This window comes from Sciurus vulgaris (assembly GCF_902686455.1).
Source record: "Sciurus vulgaris genome assembly, chromosome: 1".
NCBI lineage: Eukaryota > Metazoa > Chordata > Mammalia > Rodentia > Sciuridae > Sciurus > Sciurus vulgaris.
In genome coordinates, this window is record NC_136461.1 from 134,323 (window position 1) to 154,127 (window position 19,805).

The window sequence follows — 19,805 nt, forward strand, 5'->3', positions numbered from 1 at the left end:
GCGGCGGCGGGAGTCTCCCAAGTCCCCGCCGGGCGGGCGCGCGCCAGTGGACGCGGGTGCGCGGCCGGGCAGCAGGGCGGGGCGGGGCGGGGGCTTGGGACCCCCGGGCAGGGCAGGGAGCGAGCCTGGCGACTCCGCGACTCCTCACTCCCCGGCTCGGCGGGCTGCAGGACTGCCCCCGGGCGCGGGCTCAGGGGGACTCCCGACGCCCCGCGGAGCGCCAGCGCCAGGGAGCTGCGGCGCTGGGCGAGTCAGTCCGTGATCAGTAGCAGCTCTGGCAGCACCATGTCTCGGTCCGTCGAGAGCCCGCCAGCAGGCCGGGGCGGCCCGGCGGGCGGCGCGGCGGCGGCGGCTTCGGGTGCCAGGGCGCAGTAGCGGGCGGGGTGGAAGAGCGGCCGGGCGCCTCCAGGGCCGGTGGAGACGCAACTGCAGCCAGGGCCAAAATAAGTTGCGCCGGCGGCCGAGAGCCGACTGCTTGGCCACCCGCGCGCCATGCCCGCAGTCAAGAAGGAGCTCCCAGGCCGCGAAGACCTGGCCCTGGCCCTGGCCACCTTCCACCCGACCCTGGCCGCGCTGCCACTGCCGCCGCTGCCCGGCTACTTGGCGCCGCTGCCTGCCGCGGCAGCCCTGCCCCCGGCCGCCTCGCTGCCCGCCTCTGCTGCAGGCTATGAAGCGCTGTTGGCGCCACCACTCCGGCCCCCGCGCGCCTACCTTAGCCTGCACGAGGCCACGCCGCACCTCCACCTGCCCCGAGACCCGCTAGCCCTCGAGCTCTTCTCGGCCGCGGCGGCCGCGGACTTCCAGCCGCTGCTGGACAACGGTGAGCCGTGCATCGAGGTGGAGTGCGGCGCCAACCGTGCGCTGCTCTACGTACGGAAACTCTGCCAGGGCAGCAAGGGCCCGTCCATCCGCCACCGCGGCGAGTGGCTCACGCCCAACGAGTTCCAGTTCGTCAGCGGCCGCGAGACGGCCAAGGACTGGAAGCGCAGCATCCGCCACAAAGGTGCGGCCGCCGTGGGGGCGCAAGCCGCCGTCTCTCTCCTTCGCTACCCGGGACCCGCGGGTCCGAGCCCTTCGCTCTCCCACCGGGGAGACTCGGTCTTGACCCAGAGGGGGCGCTGCAGCTCCAGAGCTGCTGCAGGGACCCACGCACCCCGCCCGCCCCCGCAGGGTTGCTTCGGTGCACGCGGCAGAGCGCCCTCCGCCGCCACTGTCCTCCCAGTTCGGACCACAGAGTGCTGGGGTTGCGCGCTACGCAGGAGCGGGCGCTCCCTCAGCTCCGAAGGTCTTTGTGAAGCCCCTGGGCCTTCAGGCCCAGAGGAAGTTTACAGGAACTCGGGAGACGGGTTGGGAGGGACGCCTTCCCTCCCCAGGCTCGGAGCCACTGGTTCCCGCGCGAGTGGAGGGACGCACGTGCGGCCGGGGTGCGAGTGCACACTGGTGGGGGTCGCTCGGGCAAGTGGGGCCGTACGGGTGGGGCGGGGCGTGGGCGCGCGGAGCTGGAGCGGTGTCGGCGGGAGCAGCCTGTTTGGATGGTGGCTCCAGAGGTGCGACAGTTCACCTTTGGGGGCCAGCGCCGGATAAGCGCGGCAACCGTCTGGCGCGGTGGGGGACTTGGAAAGTTTGGGACCCGGTAGTGTTCGGTTTAGGGGTTCAGGCTCCGCAGTGGCTGCCCGCTTCCTGCTGTGGGGGCTGACGCAGGCCGGCGTCGCTGCTCACCTGTTCCCTAGCTCGACCTTCCACTGCCCTGCCACAGCTCAGGCGGAACCGGCTAGGAGAGGGTGGGGCAGGAGGAGGGGCGCCAGGGCGGAGAGGAGGCCGCCCTCGATCAGGGGAGGGCCTCGCCCAGGATTTGAGTTTCAGAGCCCAGCAGATCCCCGTCGCGTCCACGAGGGTGGGGCGGGCAGCAGGCTCGGAAGTTGGATGACAGTGGGTTTGGAAGGTTGGTGTGCATTTCATACACCTTCCGGGAGTGGGGACTGGCCTTGCCGGTGACTGCGCCCCAGAGGCTCCACCTATGCCCTGACCGCCCCTCACCGGCTCTGCTCGGCTCTCCTCGCAGGAAAAAGTCTGAAGACGCTTATGTCCAAGGGAATTCTTCAGGTTCACCCTCCGATCTGCGACTGCCCGGGCTGTCGAATATCCTCTCCGGTGGTGAGACATGGGAGATAAGCTGGGCTGGGGGGTCTGGACTCCCAAAGGAGAGCTGGTGCCCATGTCCTCTAAGATTGGGAGTCCTAACCTCAGCCCTCTGAGTGTGCTGGAGGGAGCCCTCCTGGGGCAGATGGCGTGGGTGGGGGTTGCTTTGTGCTCTCCTGACAGTTCCTGGAAAGGGGTGGGAATCCTGGGGCACAGGAGCCGCTCCTGGTTTGGGTGAAGGGCAGTTCCTGCCTGTTCTTTAGTGACCTTCCTCATGGGTGTCCTGCAGCTGCTTCTCAAGCCTAGGGTTCCAGGGTCTTCCCTCTGGAGATTGTCATTCATGGGCCTGGGGACTCCCCAGTCCCAGATCTGGAGATCACCAAGTCATCTGGCATAGCAGAGAGAGGTGCTGATTCTGGGGCAGGGCTCTTCTGAGGTGTAACAGTGTTAGCTGGCCGTGATGTATGTCTGGGTTGTCCCAAGGCTTGAGCCTGAGTGGTGTGTGTCCTGATATTCTTAAGGTCAAAGTGCTGCCCTGCAAGGTCTGGACCTCTGTCAGTGACACAGAGCCTGAGGGGGCGGGGTCTTTGCCTGTACGTGTCCAAAGAGCAAGAACCCCACCCAGGGCAGACAATCTATGGCCTCCCCACTGGCTTGGGGAGCAGGTATGCATGCCCCAGGCAGTGAGGGGTGGAGGGTTGATCTGAAAAGGAAATTACCTCTGGAGAGGAAGCTCCCCCTGTGGGCAGCTCTTAGGGACATGGTGCTGGGCAGCGGGGGACTACTGTTCCTGGCCCCACCCAGCAGCCCGCTGTAATAGGAAGGAGGGTTTATTCCCTTTAGACTGGAGTGCAGTGTCCTGGCTGCATCATGGACCCTGCAGGGGGCACCCTGAGCAGGCTGGGAAACCTTGGACACAGGGATGCTGGCAGGGGAAGGAGAGCCACAGGCCCAGCCCACACATGGTCTGCCACAGTCACAGCCTCAAGCCCCGATACACACTTGAGTCTGCAGGAGCACAGGGCACCTGGACAAGAGCTCCCCAGTCAGGTGTGCAGGGATAGCCACCTTTTGCTTGCTGCCGCATACCTGCTGGGCAAGAGACTGAGGTTCCCCCTCCACCGCTGCACCCCTTCAGGCAACTGGAACTGGACAGGGTCCTCTGGGTGCCCACCCTGAGCTAGTCTGGGTTCTGTTTTCTGTTTGGATGGGAGTGCCCCACAGCTCCCAACCTGCCACCCCTGAGGCCTGCTGCAATAGAGGGGAAGCAGGTGGCCTGCGCCCAACATCTGCCCTCACCTCAAGTGGCAATCTGAGCTCAGAGAGGGATGTGGCTGCCTGCCCTTCTGGAGCTCCCGGTACCTATCCTGCATGAGGGACGCCTCAGGCCTGGGCCTGTCTGCCTCTCCTGTACCTGGTGGCTCCCTTGCAGGGACCTCCATGGGTCCCCTTCTTTCTAGCCCCCACTTTCTGGTGCACTGAGGCTCTCCACCTGCCCTTGTGGCCAGGGGTGCAATATGGTAGGCATGTGACTCCTGCATACCAGGACCCACCCTCATCACTCCAGAAGGGGTCAGTCATTGGTTAGGAACCAGGTTTTCAAATCTGTTGAGCAGTGGGCAGCTAATTCTTTAGTGTGTATGTATGGGGGCATGTGTTACCTGTCCTTGAGCAGGGTCAGGGTGGCCATCTGGGTCCTTAGCATTCTCCCCATAAAGTCCCCATAGGAGCCACCCTAGACCTATTCTCCTGGGTGCTTTCAGAGCATACCAGGGACTGGCAGGTCCTGTGCCCAGCCCTGTGCATGATGGGGCTTAGGCTGGCATATAGCCTGGGCTCCTTCCCAGTCAGCCGATCCTGGCCTCCTTCCAAGTGGCAGTCCCCTCTTCCTTCCCACAGATGAGAGGCAGAGAGATGTATTTCCTTTTCTTCTCAAGAGAGTATTTCACCTCAGGCAGAAAGGTGGCAGAGGAGAAGCACAGGGCCTCCTGCGGTCCTGGCACTGGGCTCTGGCAGGCTGCAGAAGGCAGAGCCTGCTGTAGACAGGCCAAAGGCTGTTGAAAATGGTCCCAAGCCTATGGACTGACAGAGGCTAGGGCATAGGTGGGCATTCACCGCCACAACCTCCCTGTGCTCTGCTGGCACTGGACCCTGTCATCCTGCTAGATGGCCCTGAGATCCCATTGGTACCATGTCACACTGCCCTTGTATTGCTGGGTCCTTTTTGCCCACCATGTTATAGAGGGAAACAGGGTATTCTGGGCAGACCCCAGCAGACGTATGAGGGCAAGTGTGGGGGATACTGTGACTCCCAGAGCTGGGTGCAGGGGCACCACCCAAACTGAGCTGGGCAGAACCATGCATCTGGAGATGATGTGGTGCTGAATCTGAAAAGAAGCATCCTTGCTAGGACAGGATGCTGGATGACCTGAGGCAGGGGCCTCCTTGACCCCTTCCTCACCAAGCTCATGGTTGTGGTGAGGATCCCTCTTTCTGCCAGCGGGGGACTGAAAGGAGAGGAAAATAGATAGATACTCTGAAAGCCCATGCTGCCTCTGAGCCAGCATCTTCTTACCAAATAAGAAAAAACCTCTGCACGCTGGAAAATAATCAGTGACTTTTTTCTCTTGCCTGTGTCAGTGGGACCTGGAGCCAGGAAGTGTTGAGAAACGCCAGGGTTGGGGCCACACGCTCATTCACACTATTCTGTGCAGATGTGTGTGAGCTGTGTGCAGAGCCCCAAGCTTGAGCACCCACAGCTGCACATACACATAGTGCAGGGGCCTGGGGAGAGAAAAGGGCCATTAGGGCCAGGGAACAAAGGGTCTGGGCTGCTCAGAGCTCTTGGGAAGCCTGTGACTCCCAGGCCTACAGCTCGCAAGGGACCAGCAGGCTCAGACAGCTACCAGTCAGACATCCCTTGAGCTGGGCTCTTCATGGTGCTGACAAAATAGGAAGGAGGAGCTGGGGTTTTAGCCCGGGGAGAGTGTTTGTGGGGCCCTGGGTTCCACCTGGGTTCCATCACCAGCACTGCAAGGAAAGGAAAAGGAACTTCGCTTGTTGATGCTGCTGTCTGTCTGTGGGATTGACGGAGGAGATGGGGTGTCGGGCAGACACCATAGAGGGACCTGCTCCCTGCACACCCACCAGGACCAGCCCTGCGAGCCGTGCCCCAGATTGAATGCACAGTCCCAGGAGGCTCTGGGACCCAGAGAGGGACCAAGGGCAGAGCTCAAGAGCCCTGGGGCTCCCACCCACTCTCAGCTGGACCTGCAGGGCAGCCCACACCCTCCTGTCCTCATGGGCTGTGCCCGCAAGTAACAAGACCCCGTGCCTTGGCCCTGGCCCAGGAGGCTGAGGGTTTAGTCCAGTCTTAACTTCCTCCTCCCCCTGCCCAGAACCGGGGGCGGCTGGCAGACAAAAGGACAGTGGCCCTTCCTCCTGCAAGAGCCCTGAAGAAGGAGCGGACCCCCAGCTTCTCTGCCAGTGATGGTGACAGTGACGGAGGTGGCCCGGCCTGCGGCCGGCGGCCAGGCTTGAAACAGGAGGATGATCCACACATCCGGATCATGAAGAGAAGGTACTTGCTCCAGAGCTGGGCCGGGAGGCCCAGGCTCCTGTAGAAGGAGACACCAAGACCAAGAGTCGTCCCTTAGATGCTGCTGTGGGGCAGGGGTAAGACAGGAGCTGTCCCCTCTCCTGCCACAGCTGTGAGACACCAGGGGCCATCACCGGCCTGAGCTTGTTTCCTGCCGTGGTCCTTGTCCCACCAGAGAAGTCCAGCAGGGAGGGGTTTGGCCTCAGTGCAGTGAGGAATGGTGGAGCTGTTCAGTGTGCTCTTCCTGGCCCTCTCTGAGAGGCCGGAGCACATCTCGCCCCCAGGTTTGTTCAGTGGGAGCTGCCAGCAGGTTGAACTGGGCAGGGGGTGCCACCCTCATACCCTGCCCTGGCTGCTGTCTGGTGGGATGTTAAGGGTCAGGCCCACGCCAGCCTGTTGCCCCAATGCCAGCACTGGAGCTGCTGACCCTCACTTCTTCTCCTGGTAGAGTCCACACCCACTGGGATGTGAACATCTCCTTCCGAGAGACATCTTGCAGGTAGGAGCCTGGCACAGGCGGGGCAGCTGTTGCTGTTTCCCCAGGGTCTGCTTCTGCATGTCTCCACCCACCTTCCTCCCTCCTCTGCCCGTGGTCTTTTGTCTTGTCCTCTGTCCCAGTCAGTGTGAGCCAGTGTGGGCCGTGCATTTGCCAGACTTGTTTTGATGTGTGTCCTTCTTACCTGGCTAGAAGGTAGGTGGCTTGGTGCCCAGCTGACATCAGGAGACCCATCTTGGCCAAGTGCAGACTGGTGCCAGGCCTCAACAGCATGGGCAGGGTTCTGGGCAGGCCACACCTGGAGCCAAAGCATGCTCTGCTCCCCACCACTGGACTGTTCATTGGAGCCCAACAGCTCTCAGATAAGGCGTAATTTACACCTCTCACCCTCCCAGAGGGCCACCAGGGGGTGAGATGTGTGAACAGGTTCTTGAAGGATGCATAGGAGTTCACTAAGGAAAGGCAGTCTGCAGAGTTGTGAAGGAATGAAGGAAGGGGAAGGAGGGAGGAGAACGTGAGCTTGCAGGTCTGGCTCAGTGGGATGCTAAAAGGCCTGGGCCTCAGAGGCTGGACCAGTTGGGCCTTGTCCTACAGGCAGAGTGAGCCACAGAAAGTTCTTGATCAGGGAGTGACCAGGTATGTGTTTTGGAAAGATCCTGCCAGGTTATGGTGTGCTCACATGGATTTGGGTTATGGAAACAGGCTGGGGCTGCAAATCCGAGATGCAGAGGATTAAAAAGAAGCCCCCAAGGAGGAGGTCAGGTGTCAGGGACCGAGTTCCTGCTCCCAAGGGGCAGGGGCTGGTTTCTGGTTAGTGAGGTCAGGTCTTTCCCCATGGCTTCCAGGGAAGCACCACAGGAAGGGCCTGATAGGGGAGCAGTGGGCACCCAGGGTAAGGCCAGCCTCCTGTGGCCCAAGCTGTGTGGGTGCTTGCCCTCCCTGGCCCAGCCACAGGAAGGCAGTTTGCCCTGGGTCTCTGCCAGGGGTGTCATTATTTATGTCTTTGAGAACGTCTGGATTCTGGAGCCGAATTACAATAAAAACATCTTTAAACTTATTTCCACCTCATTTTGGAGTTGCCAGCTCAACTGATCATTTTTATGAACCGTCATGAACATTGATGACATTTTATGAGCCTTTTACTCAGGACGCTACAGGATAAATTTGCCAGCAAGGCCTTTAGGGAAACCCAGTGGCTGGGCCTCCCCCCAGGGGCCATCACCTCCTGCTGTGGCCCCTCACGTGCACTTGGCCTTGGGTGTGACGAGGTCCCAAGCAGAGTTCTCACCAGTGCTGGCCGCTGCAGCCTGGGTTGCCCCTAGGAGGAAGCCAGGTCTGCATTAGTGGAGAACCTGGTTCCACAGAGGACCCAGAAGAGGCAAGGGTGATTTTTTGGACCAAAGGGAAGGTTACAGTTCTGGGAAAGAGGACACAGCACACCCCGGAGGACTAACAGCCCATTGGGTCCCGTCTGCTAACACAGCTCCCAGCGCCTGGCCAAGGAGGGCAGCCAGGGCCAGCTGCCTCACACTGCACCACCCGACTGTCGTCCCATCCCGACTGTCCATCCATCCTCATCTGTCTGTCATTCTTCACTTGTCCATCTGCCTCTTGCATCTGTCGGTCTGCACACTCCTCTCTGTCCCTCTGACCAGTCCTGTTTGGGATGCCTGCTGCTGGCTGCACTCAGGGACCCAGGACCCCAGTGCCCTGCGATGCACCACAGCACTGTTTGCAGGAAGGGCCTCCCAGGTCCCTGACTTTCGAGGGCCCCCAGCTGGCCAGGGCTGCAGGAGAGAGCTTTGGTGGGGAGGCCTGGAGTGGGGGTGGAGTCGGGCCTCGTCCCTTCCCCTGCCCTCACAGCCCTCCCTGCAGCCTTCACCGCAGCCTCCTGAGGCCTCCCTCCTGGGCTCTGTGTCTGTGTGTAGTGGCCCCATCCTGTGAAGACAGGTGCAGGGCTCTGAACTCTCCAGCCTGCCTGAGTTTCTCTGCAGGTCTTTACATTCGCCTCGCATAATTTGTTCAGTGAGTGACTGCGTGACCAGAACAGGTTTTAGGACTAGGCCGTCTTGGGACCTGAGGAATGAACCCCCAAGGCAGGGACTGTGGAGTGCAAGGTCAGATCCTGTCTCTCGCCAGTGGTTACCCCCATGGGGCTGTACCCCAGAGTCCAGGTGACCCCTGAGAGTGACACAGCTGATAGCTGTTACTGAGGCTGGTCCCAGATGCAGGTCCTGCTGAGGGCCACAGCCACGGCTCACAGGAGGTTACTGTGCTTACCTGTCCAGTCTCTGGAAGTGCCCAGTGCCCCTGTGGAGAGAAGCCCCATGGCAGCTGCAGCCCCATGCCAGGCCGGCCCTGCCCCATGCTGAGGATAGCAGTTCTGTCCAACACCCCACATCAGCGAGGATGATGGGGGAGGATGAGCCTCGTGCGATTAATCCCATAAAGTACTTACCCCCCACCTGCCTCCCGCCCTCACGGGGGTGGGGGAGAACCCACAGCTGGGTCTCTTCGGGGCTCTGGGGCCGCCCTGGGGTATCTGGTGCTGAAACTGATCTACTTAGGGCCTGGCCCTGGATTAGCTCCTACCAGCCTGGGCTGGGGGGCTGGGGGCTATTTAATGAGGTTCAGGGTCGGTTCCCAGGTCACTGTGAGGAGGCTCTGCTAGTGTCAGCGCTGCTGAAGAGGCCGTTCCGCCACAGGTGGGCTGGGAGGGCGCTGCTGGGGCACTGGGCATCCCTGCCCCTGCTCTGTCCTGGCCTTGGCTTCCTGTCCCCACTTCTCTGTTGATGATGGGGTTGCTCACAGAAACCCAGGGGTGCCCCACTTTCTCCTCCCTCTTCTCTCTGGGGCTCTGGGTGAGGGCTCAGCAGGAGGGAGAAGGGGACAAAGAATCACATGCAGGGTGACCCAAGGCCAGGACTGACTGAGCCCTGGGGATCACAGGTGTCCTGAGCGACCCGGCGCATCTCCTGCGACTGCAGGCACATGCTACAGCATGTGTCTTTTCACCTGCAGGACTCTGGTCTGAACCTCAGTTTCCTTATTTAAAGAAATGAGGGCCCCAGGAGGGTGGTTGCAAATTTTAACCAAAGTAGCACGCGCCATGTTTCTGCTCCGGAGCTTGCAGCTCGTGTGACTGTGCGCCCTCGCGCCTGTCCAGAGGCAGCAGGCCGCCTACCCTCGAGGCAGGGAGCAGAGCACAGCACTGGAGAGAGGAAGGTGGGGGGACGCCCGCCCCTCCCTGCTATCCGGTGGTCTGACTGGTGGGTGTGCACAGATGTGGCATCACAAGCCCACAGAGGTGTGCACACCACACACATGGCCACTAGGTGCACGCCGTCCCCAGCCCAGGCTCCCTCCTGAGGTCTGATGCTCACCAGACCTCACTGCCCAGGCTCTCGGCTCCACGTGGCTGCTCATGGCCCATCCTCTGTCTTGCTCTGCTGCAGCCAGGACAGCGACCTTCCCACACTCATATCCAGTGTGCACCGAAGTCGCCACCTCGTTATGCCCGAGCACCAGAGCCGCTGTGAATTCCAGAGAGGCAGTGTGGAGGTCGGCCTGGGACCCACAGGTGAGGAGGCCAAGGGGTCCTGAGGGCGAGGATGGGGCTGCCAGTGCCACAGCAGCTCTGCCTGGGGACAGCCGCCCTCCCTGTGTCTCTGCTCAGCAGCTCTGGAAGCCCTGGCAGGCAGCCAGGGAGGCCAGCAGAGGAGGCGGGAGGTGTGAGGCCGGCTGTCCCCAGGGGCTCCATGTGATGGTAATTGTGTTAATCCCGGCCAGTCAGGCAGACAGGCGGCAGAGGGCGGCTCCACTGTGGCTGCCGCTGGGGTGGGCTTGGAGCGTCAGTCCAGCCACCCCCTCCTCACAGGGCAGGCACAGGCAAAGGCCTCCCAGAGCTCAGGAACAATGTCCACCCCCCACCCCCACCAAGCCCACTGGGCATGTTGGCCTGGTCCTGCCTCCCTGGGGTCCTGGGAGGGAAAGGGCCCATCCCTGCAGCCTGGATCTCCGCAGGATGGCAAGAGGGCACTGGCCCGGGAGCTTCCAGAGTCACCAAGGAGACCTGATTCCTGGAGGCAACAGGAGCTCAGAGGGAGGGGGCAGCTTCAGGACTAAGTCCCCAAGGAGCAGGCCACTGCTGAGAGTGGGCACAGCTTGGCCTCAGAGGCATGCCATGTGGACTCTGGACGGGTCTCTTCTGACAGTGGCTACAGCTCTCAGAAAGCAGGGTGGGCACAGCCCACCACCCTGGGCACCCCCGACAGAGTCCCCACGTGCCTGGGAGGCCCTGTGGATGGGGGGTTGCTTCTGGAGCTGCTTCGGAGGTGGCTGAGCAAGCAGCTGATAAAATCTAATTGCCCCATCGATCGGGCAGAGCCGAGGGAGCCCCTCAGTGATTGAGAGGCTGAGGCAGCAGGCCCTCCCCTGCCTACACACAGACCTCCTCAGGTGCACAGACCTGCACGTGCCCTGTGCGGCCCCTGCAGGGCTTACTCACCCTGCCAGGTACCCCTCCTCACTCTACACGAGTGTAGGTCACATGCTGTGCGCGGCTGCCAGGGTGCTGCCTCTGGGCTTCACACATGCACCCACTGGGCGGCACAGGGGTCTTTACCTGTCACCACCTCTTCTCACTTCCTGTGGCTCAGGAGACACCCCCTCAGGCCACTGCTTTCTGGGCCCTAAGCAGGAAGGGGCCCAGAAGACCGAGGGGTCTTGTGAGTTTGTGGTCCACCCCTGGTGCATGTGCCTGCCTCTGGTCACCACCTGCCCCAGGTGTGTCTCTAAGCTGATGCGGTCTCCTCAAGGCAGCCCTGGGGCTGGGTCTCACTGCGAGTTACTCCCACTTCAGTACCACCTCCCCAGGCTGTGACTTCCAAGCTCCCCAAGAGCAGAGAAACCCAGCCAGGAGAGGGGAGTTGCCACTGTTGAGACGGGAACAGACTGCAGAGGTTACCCTTGCTGACCCCTGAGCGTCTGCAGGGACCAGGAGGTGGGTGGCAGGTGTGGAGAGAGACTGGGGACCCGTTCCCTGCCTGGTGCGGTTGGGGTGCACTCCGGCTTGCTGGGCTCTGCCATGCAGCTTGTGCTGCCCGAGTGCTCCTGAGTGCCCTCATCTGTCCTGTGGGTTCTGTCTGCCCTGACCCCTCATCCAGGCAGCAGGGACTGTCCCCTCTTTGGGGCAGAGCCTGGGGCCGGCCAGCCAGCCAGTGGCAGCGAGGTGGCTGAGATCAATAAGTTATTAGCACCATTCTGTCAGCTGTAATGTGGAGATTGATCGGTGCTGTTGCTGCCGCCGCACTTCCTTAGCCTGATAAAAATGACAGATTAAAGGAATAAGGAGAAGGAATTAGGCTCCTGAGCTGAGGGCAGGGCTTCCGGGGGGCACAGGTTTGGGAGCCCTCTGTACCAAGGTGTCATGGAAGGCTTGAGTTACACGAGGAGCAGCCCCCCATCGCCCCATTCCCAGGCCTGTGAGGATGAAGAGGGTCCAGAGGCAGCAGGGTCTGGCCTGGAGGTGCTGTCAGCCGAGCCCCTGATGTCAGGGAGCTCAGGAGGAAGCCGGGCTTGGGGACAGGTTTAGAGATGGGCCTATCCATGTGTGTGGCTTTTCAAGTGGGGGTGTGACCTAAAGGCTCTAAAGGGTACAGGAGTAAGCAGGCCAGGAGCAGGGCACACCGGGCCTGTGCAGGGCAGGTGTATGCCTGCCAAGGCCAAGTGCAGCGGAGGAGGGTCTTGGCTTCTGGCGCAGGGCCCAGGAGAACCCGGGAGCAGAGGGGCCCCACTGAGTGCAGCAGGGGTGGGGTGTGAGGTGTGCCTTCCTGACTCTCCTCTAAGCACCTGCACAGCCCACCCCAACCCTGACTTAGAAGGGGAAGGCAGTTCTGTTCTCCAGGAGAAGTTGAGGAGGGCTCATTAGCGCACGGGGGAATGGACTGGCTGGTCAGGGGTGGCAAGAGGCCTGTGGGGAGACTGTCATGTGACGCACCCTGGGGCCCAGGGTCAGGGCTGCCCTGTTTCCTCAGCTTGCTCCATACCCGCCATGATGTCCTCCTGCCAGGTAGGCCCACCAGGTAGAGGCCTGAGACCCAGGGCTGGCAAGGCCTTGCCCACCAGAACCAAGGATGCTCCTGAATGGTGGGGACTGGGGTTCACCAGCCTGAGCTGGGGCAGGGGTGGGTCCTCCCCACTTCCCTGCATCCCCCTCCAGTTCCTGAGACTGGGTGTGGCTCACTCCACCCTCCACAGGTGACTTGCTGGGCAAGAGGCTGGGCTGCTCCCCCCACATCACCAGTGACTGCTCTTCAGAGAAGAAGGCCCGAAGCGAGTCCCCTCGAGGTAGGAGCCCAACACAGAGAGGAGGGACAGGTCACTGGAGGAGGGAGTGGTAACTGAGTGCTTGGAAGTGTCCTCAGACCTTCCCAGAGGGCAGGCGTGTGACAGCCAAGTGCACAGAGAGGAACCTGGGTCTCGCTGCAGGAGCAGAGGGATACAGGTCAGGATGAGATGTGCCTTCCCAACGTGCCTTTTCCCCTTGGCAGTATCTGAAGGAAAATCCCCTTCACCATGTGCTCCCCCAAATGTAGAGACTCTGCTGCTGCCAGAACTGGGACCCAGCATGGCGCCTGAGGACCACTACCGTCGGCTAGTTTCGGCACTCAGTGAGGCTGGCAGCTTTGAGGACCCACAGCGTCTCTACCACCTGGGCCTCCCCAGCCATGGTATGTGCCCTCCCCACTTGGCCCCCCCACCCAAGTGTGCCCCTCAGTCACCTCTCCACCCCAGAAGAGGGTGTGAGCTGCTGACACCAAGACTAGGGCTGGATCCGTCCATGACCCCCAGGCCCTTGTGGTTGGTGGTGAGGCCTGGCTGCCCAAGGTCTTGTTCCAAGTCCCTGTGGCTCATCCTAGGGTCACATTCTCAGGGTCCCCTCCAGCCTTGCACACAGTTTACTCAGGGGTGAGCCCGGGCAGGAGGAGGAGGTGGGAGCTTGAGCAGGCCTACCTACCCTCTGTCCAGGAGATCCTGTGGTCTGTGCCCCATTCTCCGGACTCCCACAGCAGTTGGTGCAGAAATTTAAGTCAGTGGACATTGACCTACGGCCACACTGCAATAGTGCCATCTCCTCATCCTGCAAGGGGGACAAGGACAGGGGGGGCAGGCATCCCAGAAAGACAGGACTGGGTGGCAGCTGCATGGCCACCATGACCTCCTGGATGCCATGAGAGGCCCAGCTGGAGACTGGGATGCTGCAGCTCTTGCCCCTCTCCACTCAGTGGGTCTGCTCTGTCCCTTGTGGTCACACCCCAGGGAGCAGTCGGACACCTATCCAGCTGCACTCTGGCCTCACAGGCTAGGCTCCTGCTAGGTGAACTTAGCTTTTCTGGCCGGAGGTGGGTGGGGTGCGGGAGGGGGCAGGATTTCCTCTTCTTCCACAAGGCACCGTCCCCTAGGGCGGCTTAGCCACCAAGAGCCTGAATAATTCACCAAATGTTAATAATTTAAAAATCTTCCCTTTTAATTGCTTTCCCTGCCCTGCCTGGGGCCGGCTCTGCTGGCCTGTGTGGGGGAGGGGGCGCGGCCGCGGCCGCCAGGGAGCTGCTGTCAATCACCATGCGCGCCGCCCCGCCCCGCCAAGGAGCCGGCTGCAAATAGCTGAGGCCGCGGGCGGGCGGGGGCGGGGGCGCGGGCCCCGCTGGGATCGACGCGGGCGGCCGCGCCGGCTGGGCTCTGCGGGCTGGCACCCGGCCCGGGGCAGACCCACCTCCGCTTTTCGGGTAATTAATTTATAAACAGAGGCGGCGGCTCAGCGGCGGAGCTACGCGAGGGGGGTTGCGGGGACTGGAGGCTGGGCCCTGGGCAGAGGGAAGCACCGTGCATCAATCCACTGCATGTACCCACGCCCAGGGATTGTGGCCGGTGTGCCCGCAAAGACGCGGGCGCATGGGCTTGGTGCACTCCTGCTGGATATTGACCATATGCAACCACCGCTGGATGGCCAACGGGGACGGATGTTGGTTTCTGCTGGTGGGGCCATGTGTACATGTCAGGATGTTTCCTACCTCCCATCTCAGAGGGGGTCACCTGGTGGAACCTGGACTTGTCACAGTGACCTCAGGAGGAAGTCTATGCTCTCACTCTTGGACCTGTGCACAGGACCCTTCCCTCAAGACTCCATCCTCAGTGCACCAGCACTAGGCTCTCTGGTCCTTCCCTCCAACCCCACACTCCTTCGTGGCAGCATATTGCAGGTCCTCTTGCAACCTGTCTTCCCTGCCCTAGGACTGCTTCTCCTGCCCCAGTGACCATCAGTGCTGACATACAGCAGGGATGGTGTGGAAGTGGGCCCCTGGTTCCCCTTCTCCTTGGCTTCCCTGGGCCAGTGTCCCTTGCTCACTAGGATGAGGGGGAAACTCCAGAGAAAGCTGGGCCTCAGGGTCGCTGCTATTGCCCATCCCCAGATTTGCTGAGGGTCCGGCAGGAGGTAGCAGCTGCAGCTTTGAGGAGTCCCAGTGGCCTGGAAGTTCACCTGCCCTCATCCACATCAGGTCAGCGCCGGAAGCAGGGCCTGGCTCAGCACAGGGAGAACACCGCTGCAGCCGCTGCCCCATCCTTCTCCGAGAGGTACTGGGGAACAGGCTTGGTATCTGACTTCTGCAGGCTCAGAGCCTGCACCTTCCACCCACTCACTCTTCCCCAGTTGCAGCCACATAGTCATGTGGGCACTGCCTGCTCCCAGCTCTGGATTCAGGGTCTGTTGGACAGAAGTCTCCTGAGGCTGGCTGAGCTGGGCAGAGGCCCAGGAAAACATTTCTGGGGCAGTATGTACGAGGGTGCCAACAACCCTGGGCAGGAATGTGAAGGCCCACTCTGGTTTCTTTGTTGAGCAACTGGGGACCAGCATAATCCAGGTGCCCCTGGGACAGTGTGTCAGGGGAGCGGGTTGGGAGAGCGGAAAGCAGAGGAGACCGGCTGGAGGTCTGGAAACTCAGCCCAAAGTAAGTCGGGAGGGGTCGGCCAGAGGACTACAGCTGGGGGCGGAGGGAAGCCCGCTTCGCCAGTTCAGACACTAGCCGTCTGCGCAGACGGCCTCCCGGGCGGGGCGGGAGCAGGGGGGCGGGAACCTGTGGAGGCCAGGGAAGGGCTCAGGGGTGGGGGCCTGCAGCAGGCAGGTCTCCTGCCGGGCACCCCCCGCGCCTGGCCGACGAGCGCGGCGTCTGCAGCTGCCGCCGCCTCCGGATTGCGGCTAATTACGCCTCCTGCCCCCGGCAGCGCGGGGCCCGCTGCGAAAGGGGGAGGGGGTGGGCCCCGCGCGGTAATTACCGCTGCCGTCGCCGCGGCCCGCCGGGTCAGCGCCTCCGCCGAGATTAATTGGCGCCGCCGGCGGGGGCGGGAGCGGGGGCAGCGCTCGACCCGGAGCCATAACGAGCGGCGCATCGACCGCCCGCGGGGCCAGCAATTAGCGGCGACGGCGAAGGGAGGCGCTGGGAGGCGGTTACGGGAATTCGGGGCGCGGAGGGGGCCGGGTATGCCGCGCGCCACTCAGTCCTGCCTTTCGCAGGGAGCTGTCGCAGCCGCCCCCCTTGCTGTCGCCCCAGAATGCCCCCCACATCGCCCTGGGTCCCCAGCTCAGACCCCCTTTCTTGGGGGTGCCTTCGGCTCTGTGCCAGACTCCAGGTAAGGAATAGGAAGGTGTGCACGTCCTCCGTGTCCTGTGGGCGCGCCGCTTGAAACCGGTCCTGCAGGGACCCCCGTTAATGCCGAGGGCCAGTTTAGATGGCCAGCACCACTTGAACACCCTTTTCCAGGCTACGGCTTCCTGCCCCCTGCCCAGGCGGAGATGCTTGCCCGGCAGCAGGAGCTCCTTCGCAAGCAGAGCTTGGCCCGGTAGGTGCCGCCAAAGCCAGGCGGGGGTGGGGGTGGAGTGGCAGGAGCGCCCAGGCTGACCCGGCCGTCTGCTCTCCGGGCCCAGGTTGGAGATGTCTGCGGAGCTGCTTCGCCAGAAGGAACTGGAGAGCGCACACCGGCCACAGCTGCTGGCGCCGGAGGCGGCCCTGCGTGCCCCTGACGGTGCCGACGAGCTGCAGCGGCGCGGGGCAATGCTAGTGCTGAAACACAGCTCCGCGCCGCTTCTGGCTCTGCCTCCGCAGGGCGCCTCGGGTCCGGAGCCTCCTACCTCGCCCCGGGAGCCTGCCCGCAGAGCACCCCGGAAGGGAGGCCCTAGCTCTGCCTCAGTCCGGTCCAGTGACTCCAAGGAGACGACAGCATCTGGACTCTGGGCTCAAGATGTCTCAGAGGAAGAGCCCCCCAAAGACTCAGACGGAGAGGACCTGGAAATAGCACCGACAGGAGGCCATGGCTCTACCCCAGGCCAAGCCCCAGCAGGAGGAACCAGCGCTGAGGGGAAGGGGCTGCTTTCAGGGTCCACCCTGCCCCCTCCATTGCCCTTGGGCTTCCCCTATGCGGTCAGCCCCTACTTCCACACAGGTGGGTATGGAGAACTAGGCTGGCCACCCTTGGAGGTCATGCAGGGGGAGGGGGTACAGGGCTTCCACAGGCAGAAGAATCTTAGTCATGGATTGTTATGTCTAAGCAAGTAAAGAAAGCAAAGGTCAGCAAACAGGGTGGGATGTGGGATAGGGAGGGCCAGAGCCCTAGTGACTGACACCCACACCTAGGCACCATGGGGGGACTCTTCGCTGACGGGGAGGCAGCCACATCCCCTGAGGACATCAGCAAGTGGACTGTGGATGATGTCTGCAGCTTCATTGGGGGCCTGTCTGGCTGTGGGGAGTACGCTCGGGTGAGGCAGGGCTGTCCTGGGCTCACTGCAGGCCTGTCACTTGCCCTCCTCTCCCTTCCCCACCCCCTCACCCCCACCCCACCTGCTCCTGCCTCATGGGGCCCTGCCCAAAGCAAAGGGGATTCTTTCATTTGACCATTTCCTGCAAGCTACACAGCCTGCTTGCTCTCCATGGCTGCTCTCTGGGATTTTGCTGGGCAGGACTGGTAGGCCTGACCCTGCCCCTGCTCTAGGTGTTCAGAGAACAAGGAATTGATGGGGAGACCCTGCCTCTGCTGACCGAGGAGCACCTGCTGACCACTATGGGGCTGAAGCTGGGGCCTGCCCTCAAGATTCGGGCCCAGGTAATGGACAGGGCTCTGGACAGTGGGCAGAAAGCACAAAGGCTCTTTGAGACCACCCAACAGCCCTGGCAGGGCACCCACCAAGGCTTCTCTTTACAGGTGGCCAAACGCCTGGGCCGAGTTTTCTACATGGCCAGCTTCCCTGTGGCTCTGCCGCTGCAGCCACCAACTCTTCGGGCTCCTGAGCAGGAGCTTGCCTCCAGAGAGCAACCCTTGTCCCCAACAACAGCCACCTCCCCCTATGGGGGGGGCCACCCACCCACTAGCCGAGCCTCACCCAAGCCAGAAAATGGAACCACAGCTCTACTCCCAGGGCCCCCAGATGCCACCCAGTCTCTGTGCTGAGCTGGCCAGTAGGCTGTCCACAGTGCCAGCACAGGATACAGCAGCCCCTACCCCACAGCTTTCTCCCTTTTGATTTTGGATGCAAAAACATCAAGAATTTTTAAAAGGAAAAAATATGTGACTTAAGAGGAACTGAATGAGTTTTCAAAGACTTTCTGGGGTGACTGCAAAGGTCTACAGACAAACCAAAGACAAAGGAATACAGGAAAGCGGGAGCCACCTCTCTGGAGCGGGCTGCTCTGACCTGGCAGCAGGGCCAGCTGCCTGCAGAGTGCCAGCTCCTATTGCCCAGGTCGGCACATCTCTTGGTACGTCTGGTCTGTCGTGCTCTAACAATAAAGCACTGTCCACTATCTTCTACCCTCCTGCTGCACAGACACTGGCCTCAAGGCCTTTGGGGTACTGCAGGAGACCCTCAGTCCTCCTCCGAGAGCTGTAGATCCTCTAGTTCATCCTGGGGCCCCTGGGCCAGCTGCCACAGCTCACCAGGGTCCAGCTCTGCCTCTGTCTCTGGGCCTCCATCTGCAGGGAGAGACCAGGCTACATAAATTCTGCTTATCAGGAGGAAGCCAGTCTCGGAGGTTAATCATCACTAATTAATCACAGCACTAATTAATTTATCAGTTCACTGTAGCTGGCTGCCAGAGCCCATGAGAACAGAGCAGCTGGCTGGGCACCCCAGGGAGGAGAGTGGGCCAGGCTTGGGGCTGCCCTCCCATGGCCCTGCTGCCAGATGAGATTAAGGACCAGGCCTCTTTCCCCAAGAACCACTCACCCTCTGAGTTGCTGCTGTTCTCCTCATCCTTCTGGTCATCCTCATCTTCTTCCCCCTCCAGTCCCTGCTGAGTTCCGAGGGACCCAGATGTCCCTGGGAACCAAGAAGGGTCCATGTATGAGCCCTCCCCCCCCCCCCCCACCAAGGCCCACCAGAGACTCAGCATGGGTGGCTGGCAGGAGGGTGAGCCAGGAGCAAGAGGACTACCCTTCTTCCCTCTACTTCCACATAGATACAGTCATCTGATACTCCACACAGGTGCCCAGAACATACATTGGAGAAAACAGGTTTCTTTTTGTTTTGTTTTTTGTGGTGCCAGGGATTAAACCTAGGACCTTGTGCTCGTAAGTCAAGCACTCTACCAACTGAGCTAGATCCCATCCCCCTCTACTTCCAAGTGGAGGATCAAACAGAGTATTCAGGAGAGCCCTGAACTAGGGACAGGCCCACCCCAAATGGAAAGGCGGCCGGTGACAGCATAGATAGCACTGAGGTGGGGACCCCTCGGCTATTACATGTTGGGCCGTCCTCAGCCTCCCCATGTCCAAGAGCACGTGATACAACAGGTGCAGCCCCCACCTCTCCCAGAGAAGTCTGTGGTCTCCTCGTCCTCAGTACTGTCCAGGTCAAAGAGGTCTTTAAACTCCTTCCTGTCCTCGTCCTTCCTGTCCTCTACCTTCCGCCGTTTGACCTCTGGGAAGTTCAGATCTTCTAGCTGGAATAGCCAGAACCAAAGTAGCAGGTGGACATGGGGAGGGGGTTGAGGGAGGTCAGCCCAGCCCCTCTTGCCCCACCTTCCAACTCAGGACCCACCACAGCCACGCATGGCAGCGGCCACCAGTTCACCCCAGCCACCATCCCATTCCTCTGTCCTTCCCATCCCTGTTCCCTCCTCAGGCCTCCAGTGGCCCCCTGGCCACTTGCTGCTGGGCAGCCTTTCTGCTCCCACATCTGTTGCCATTCCTCCCAGGACAGCCAGCATCCTGGTGGCATGCTACTCCAAGAAGCTGTCCCCCAAGTCACCCCATCTCATAGCCCGGGCCACGCCAAGGGTCAAAAGCTAAAGCCCTTCTTGCCCCTCCCACCTGCCCCCTGGGGTCTACAGACTGGCTTGTGACAGGATGTGCAGCCACTCCATTCCCCCAAAGCCCCCACCCTCAGGAGGCACCTGGTTGTGATACCTCCTGACACCACCCTTCTGGGTCACTGCCTCCTCAAACAGCCTTAATCCCCCGCCGCCACCACCAAAGTCACGCCAACGTGCAAGATCTGAATCTAGCTGACCCACCCTTGGC

At 61.6% G+C, this 19,805-nt stretch overlaps 2 protein-coding genes and 1 long non-coding RNA gene across 8 annotated transcripts in view; 1 reads left to right on the forward strand and 2 right to left on the reverse strand.

Annotated features, from left to right (window-relative positions):
* On the forward strand, nucleotides 1-18,095 carry SAMD11 (sterile alpha motif domain containing 11). 6 transcript variants are annotated; one of them, XM_079111498.1, is made up of 14 exons: nucleotides 7-1,003; nucleotides 2,063-2,154; nucleotides 5,538-5,719; nucleotides 6,186-6,236; nucleotides 9,689-9,813; nucleotides 12,492-12,581; nucleotides 12,830-12,964; nucleotides 14,705-14,867; nucleotides 15,805-15,920; nucleotides 16,052-16,130; nucleotides 16,216-16,730; nucleotides 16,922-17,046; nucleotides 17,280-17,390; nucleotides 17,490-18,095. In XM_079111498.1, the coding sequence occupies exons 1-14, from the start codon at nucleotides 493-495 to the stop codon at nucleotides 17,733-17,735; spliced, it is 2,541 nt and encodes an 846-aa protein (XP_078967624.1). In that variant the 5' UTR covers nucleotides 7-492; the 3' UTR covers nucleotides 17,736-18,095. The 6 variants fall into 6 exon arrangements, 5 of the variants coding, with proteins under 5 accessions (XP_078967624.1, XP_078967625.1, XP_078967627.1 ...); XM_079111499.1 differs by having other exon boundaries at nucleotides 7-820; XM_079111501.1 differs by lacking the exon at nucleotides 7-1,003 and adding an exon at nucleotides 1,055-1,424.
* Nucleotides 6,245-9,722, reverse strand: LOC306644524. The gene is made up of 3 exons (XR_013759411.1): nucleotides 9,617-9,722; nucleotides 8,514-8,543; nucleotides 6,245-7,551 (listed from the first exon to the last, which is right to left on the reverse strand). It is a non-coding gene; the product is annotated as an uncharacterized lncRNA (long non-coding RNA).
* NOC2L (NOC2 like nucleolar associated transcriptional repressor) overlaps nucleotides 17,873-19,805 on the reverse strand; it is a 12,270-nt gene continuing 10,337 nt past the window's right edge. Inside the window, exons 17-19 of the mRNA XM_079111548.1 lie at nucleotides 19,090-19,225; nucleotides 18,511-18,603; nucleotides 17,873-18,257 (exon numbers count right to left, since the gene is read on the reverse strand). Coding sequence (XP_078967674.1) covers nucleotides 18,151-18,257; nucleotides 18,511-18,603; nucleotides 19,090-19,225 — 336 coding nt within the window. The 3' untranslated portion in view covers nucleotides 17,873-18,150. The remainder of the gene's footprint in view (nucleotides 18,258-18,510; nucleotides 18,604-19,089; nucleotides 19,226-19,805) is intronic.

Excerpts from the sequence above, each read along its gene's own strand:
- SAMD11 (XM_079111498.1), top strand. The coding sequence starts at position 493 with ATGCCCGCAGTCAAGAAGGAGCTCCCAGGCCGCGAAGACCTGGCCCTG. Across the intron at positions 9,814-12,491 it reads GGTCGGCCTGGGACCCACAG|GTGACTTGCTGGGCAAGAGG; the intron begins GTGAGGAGGCCA and ends CACCCTCCACAG. Across the intron at positions 17,047-17,279 it reads GCTGTGGGGAGTACGCTCGG|GTGTTCAGAGAACAAGGAAT; the intron begins GTGAGGCAGGGC and ends CCCCTGCTCTAG.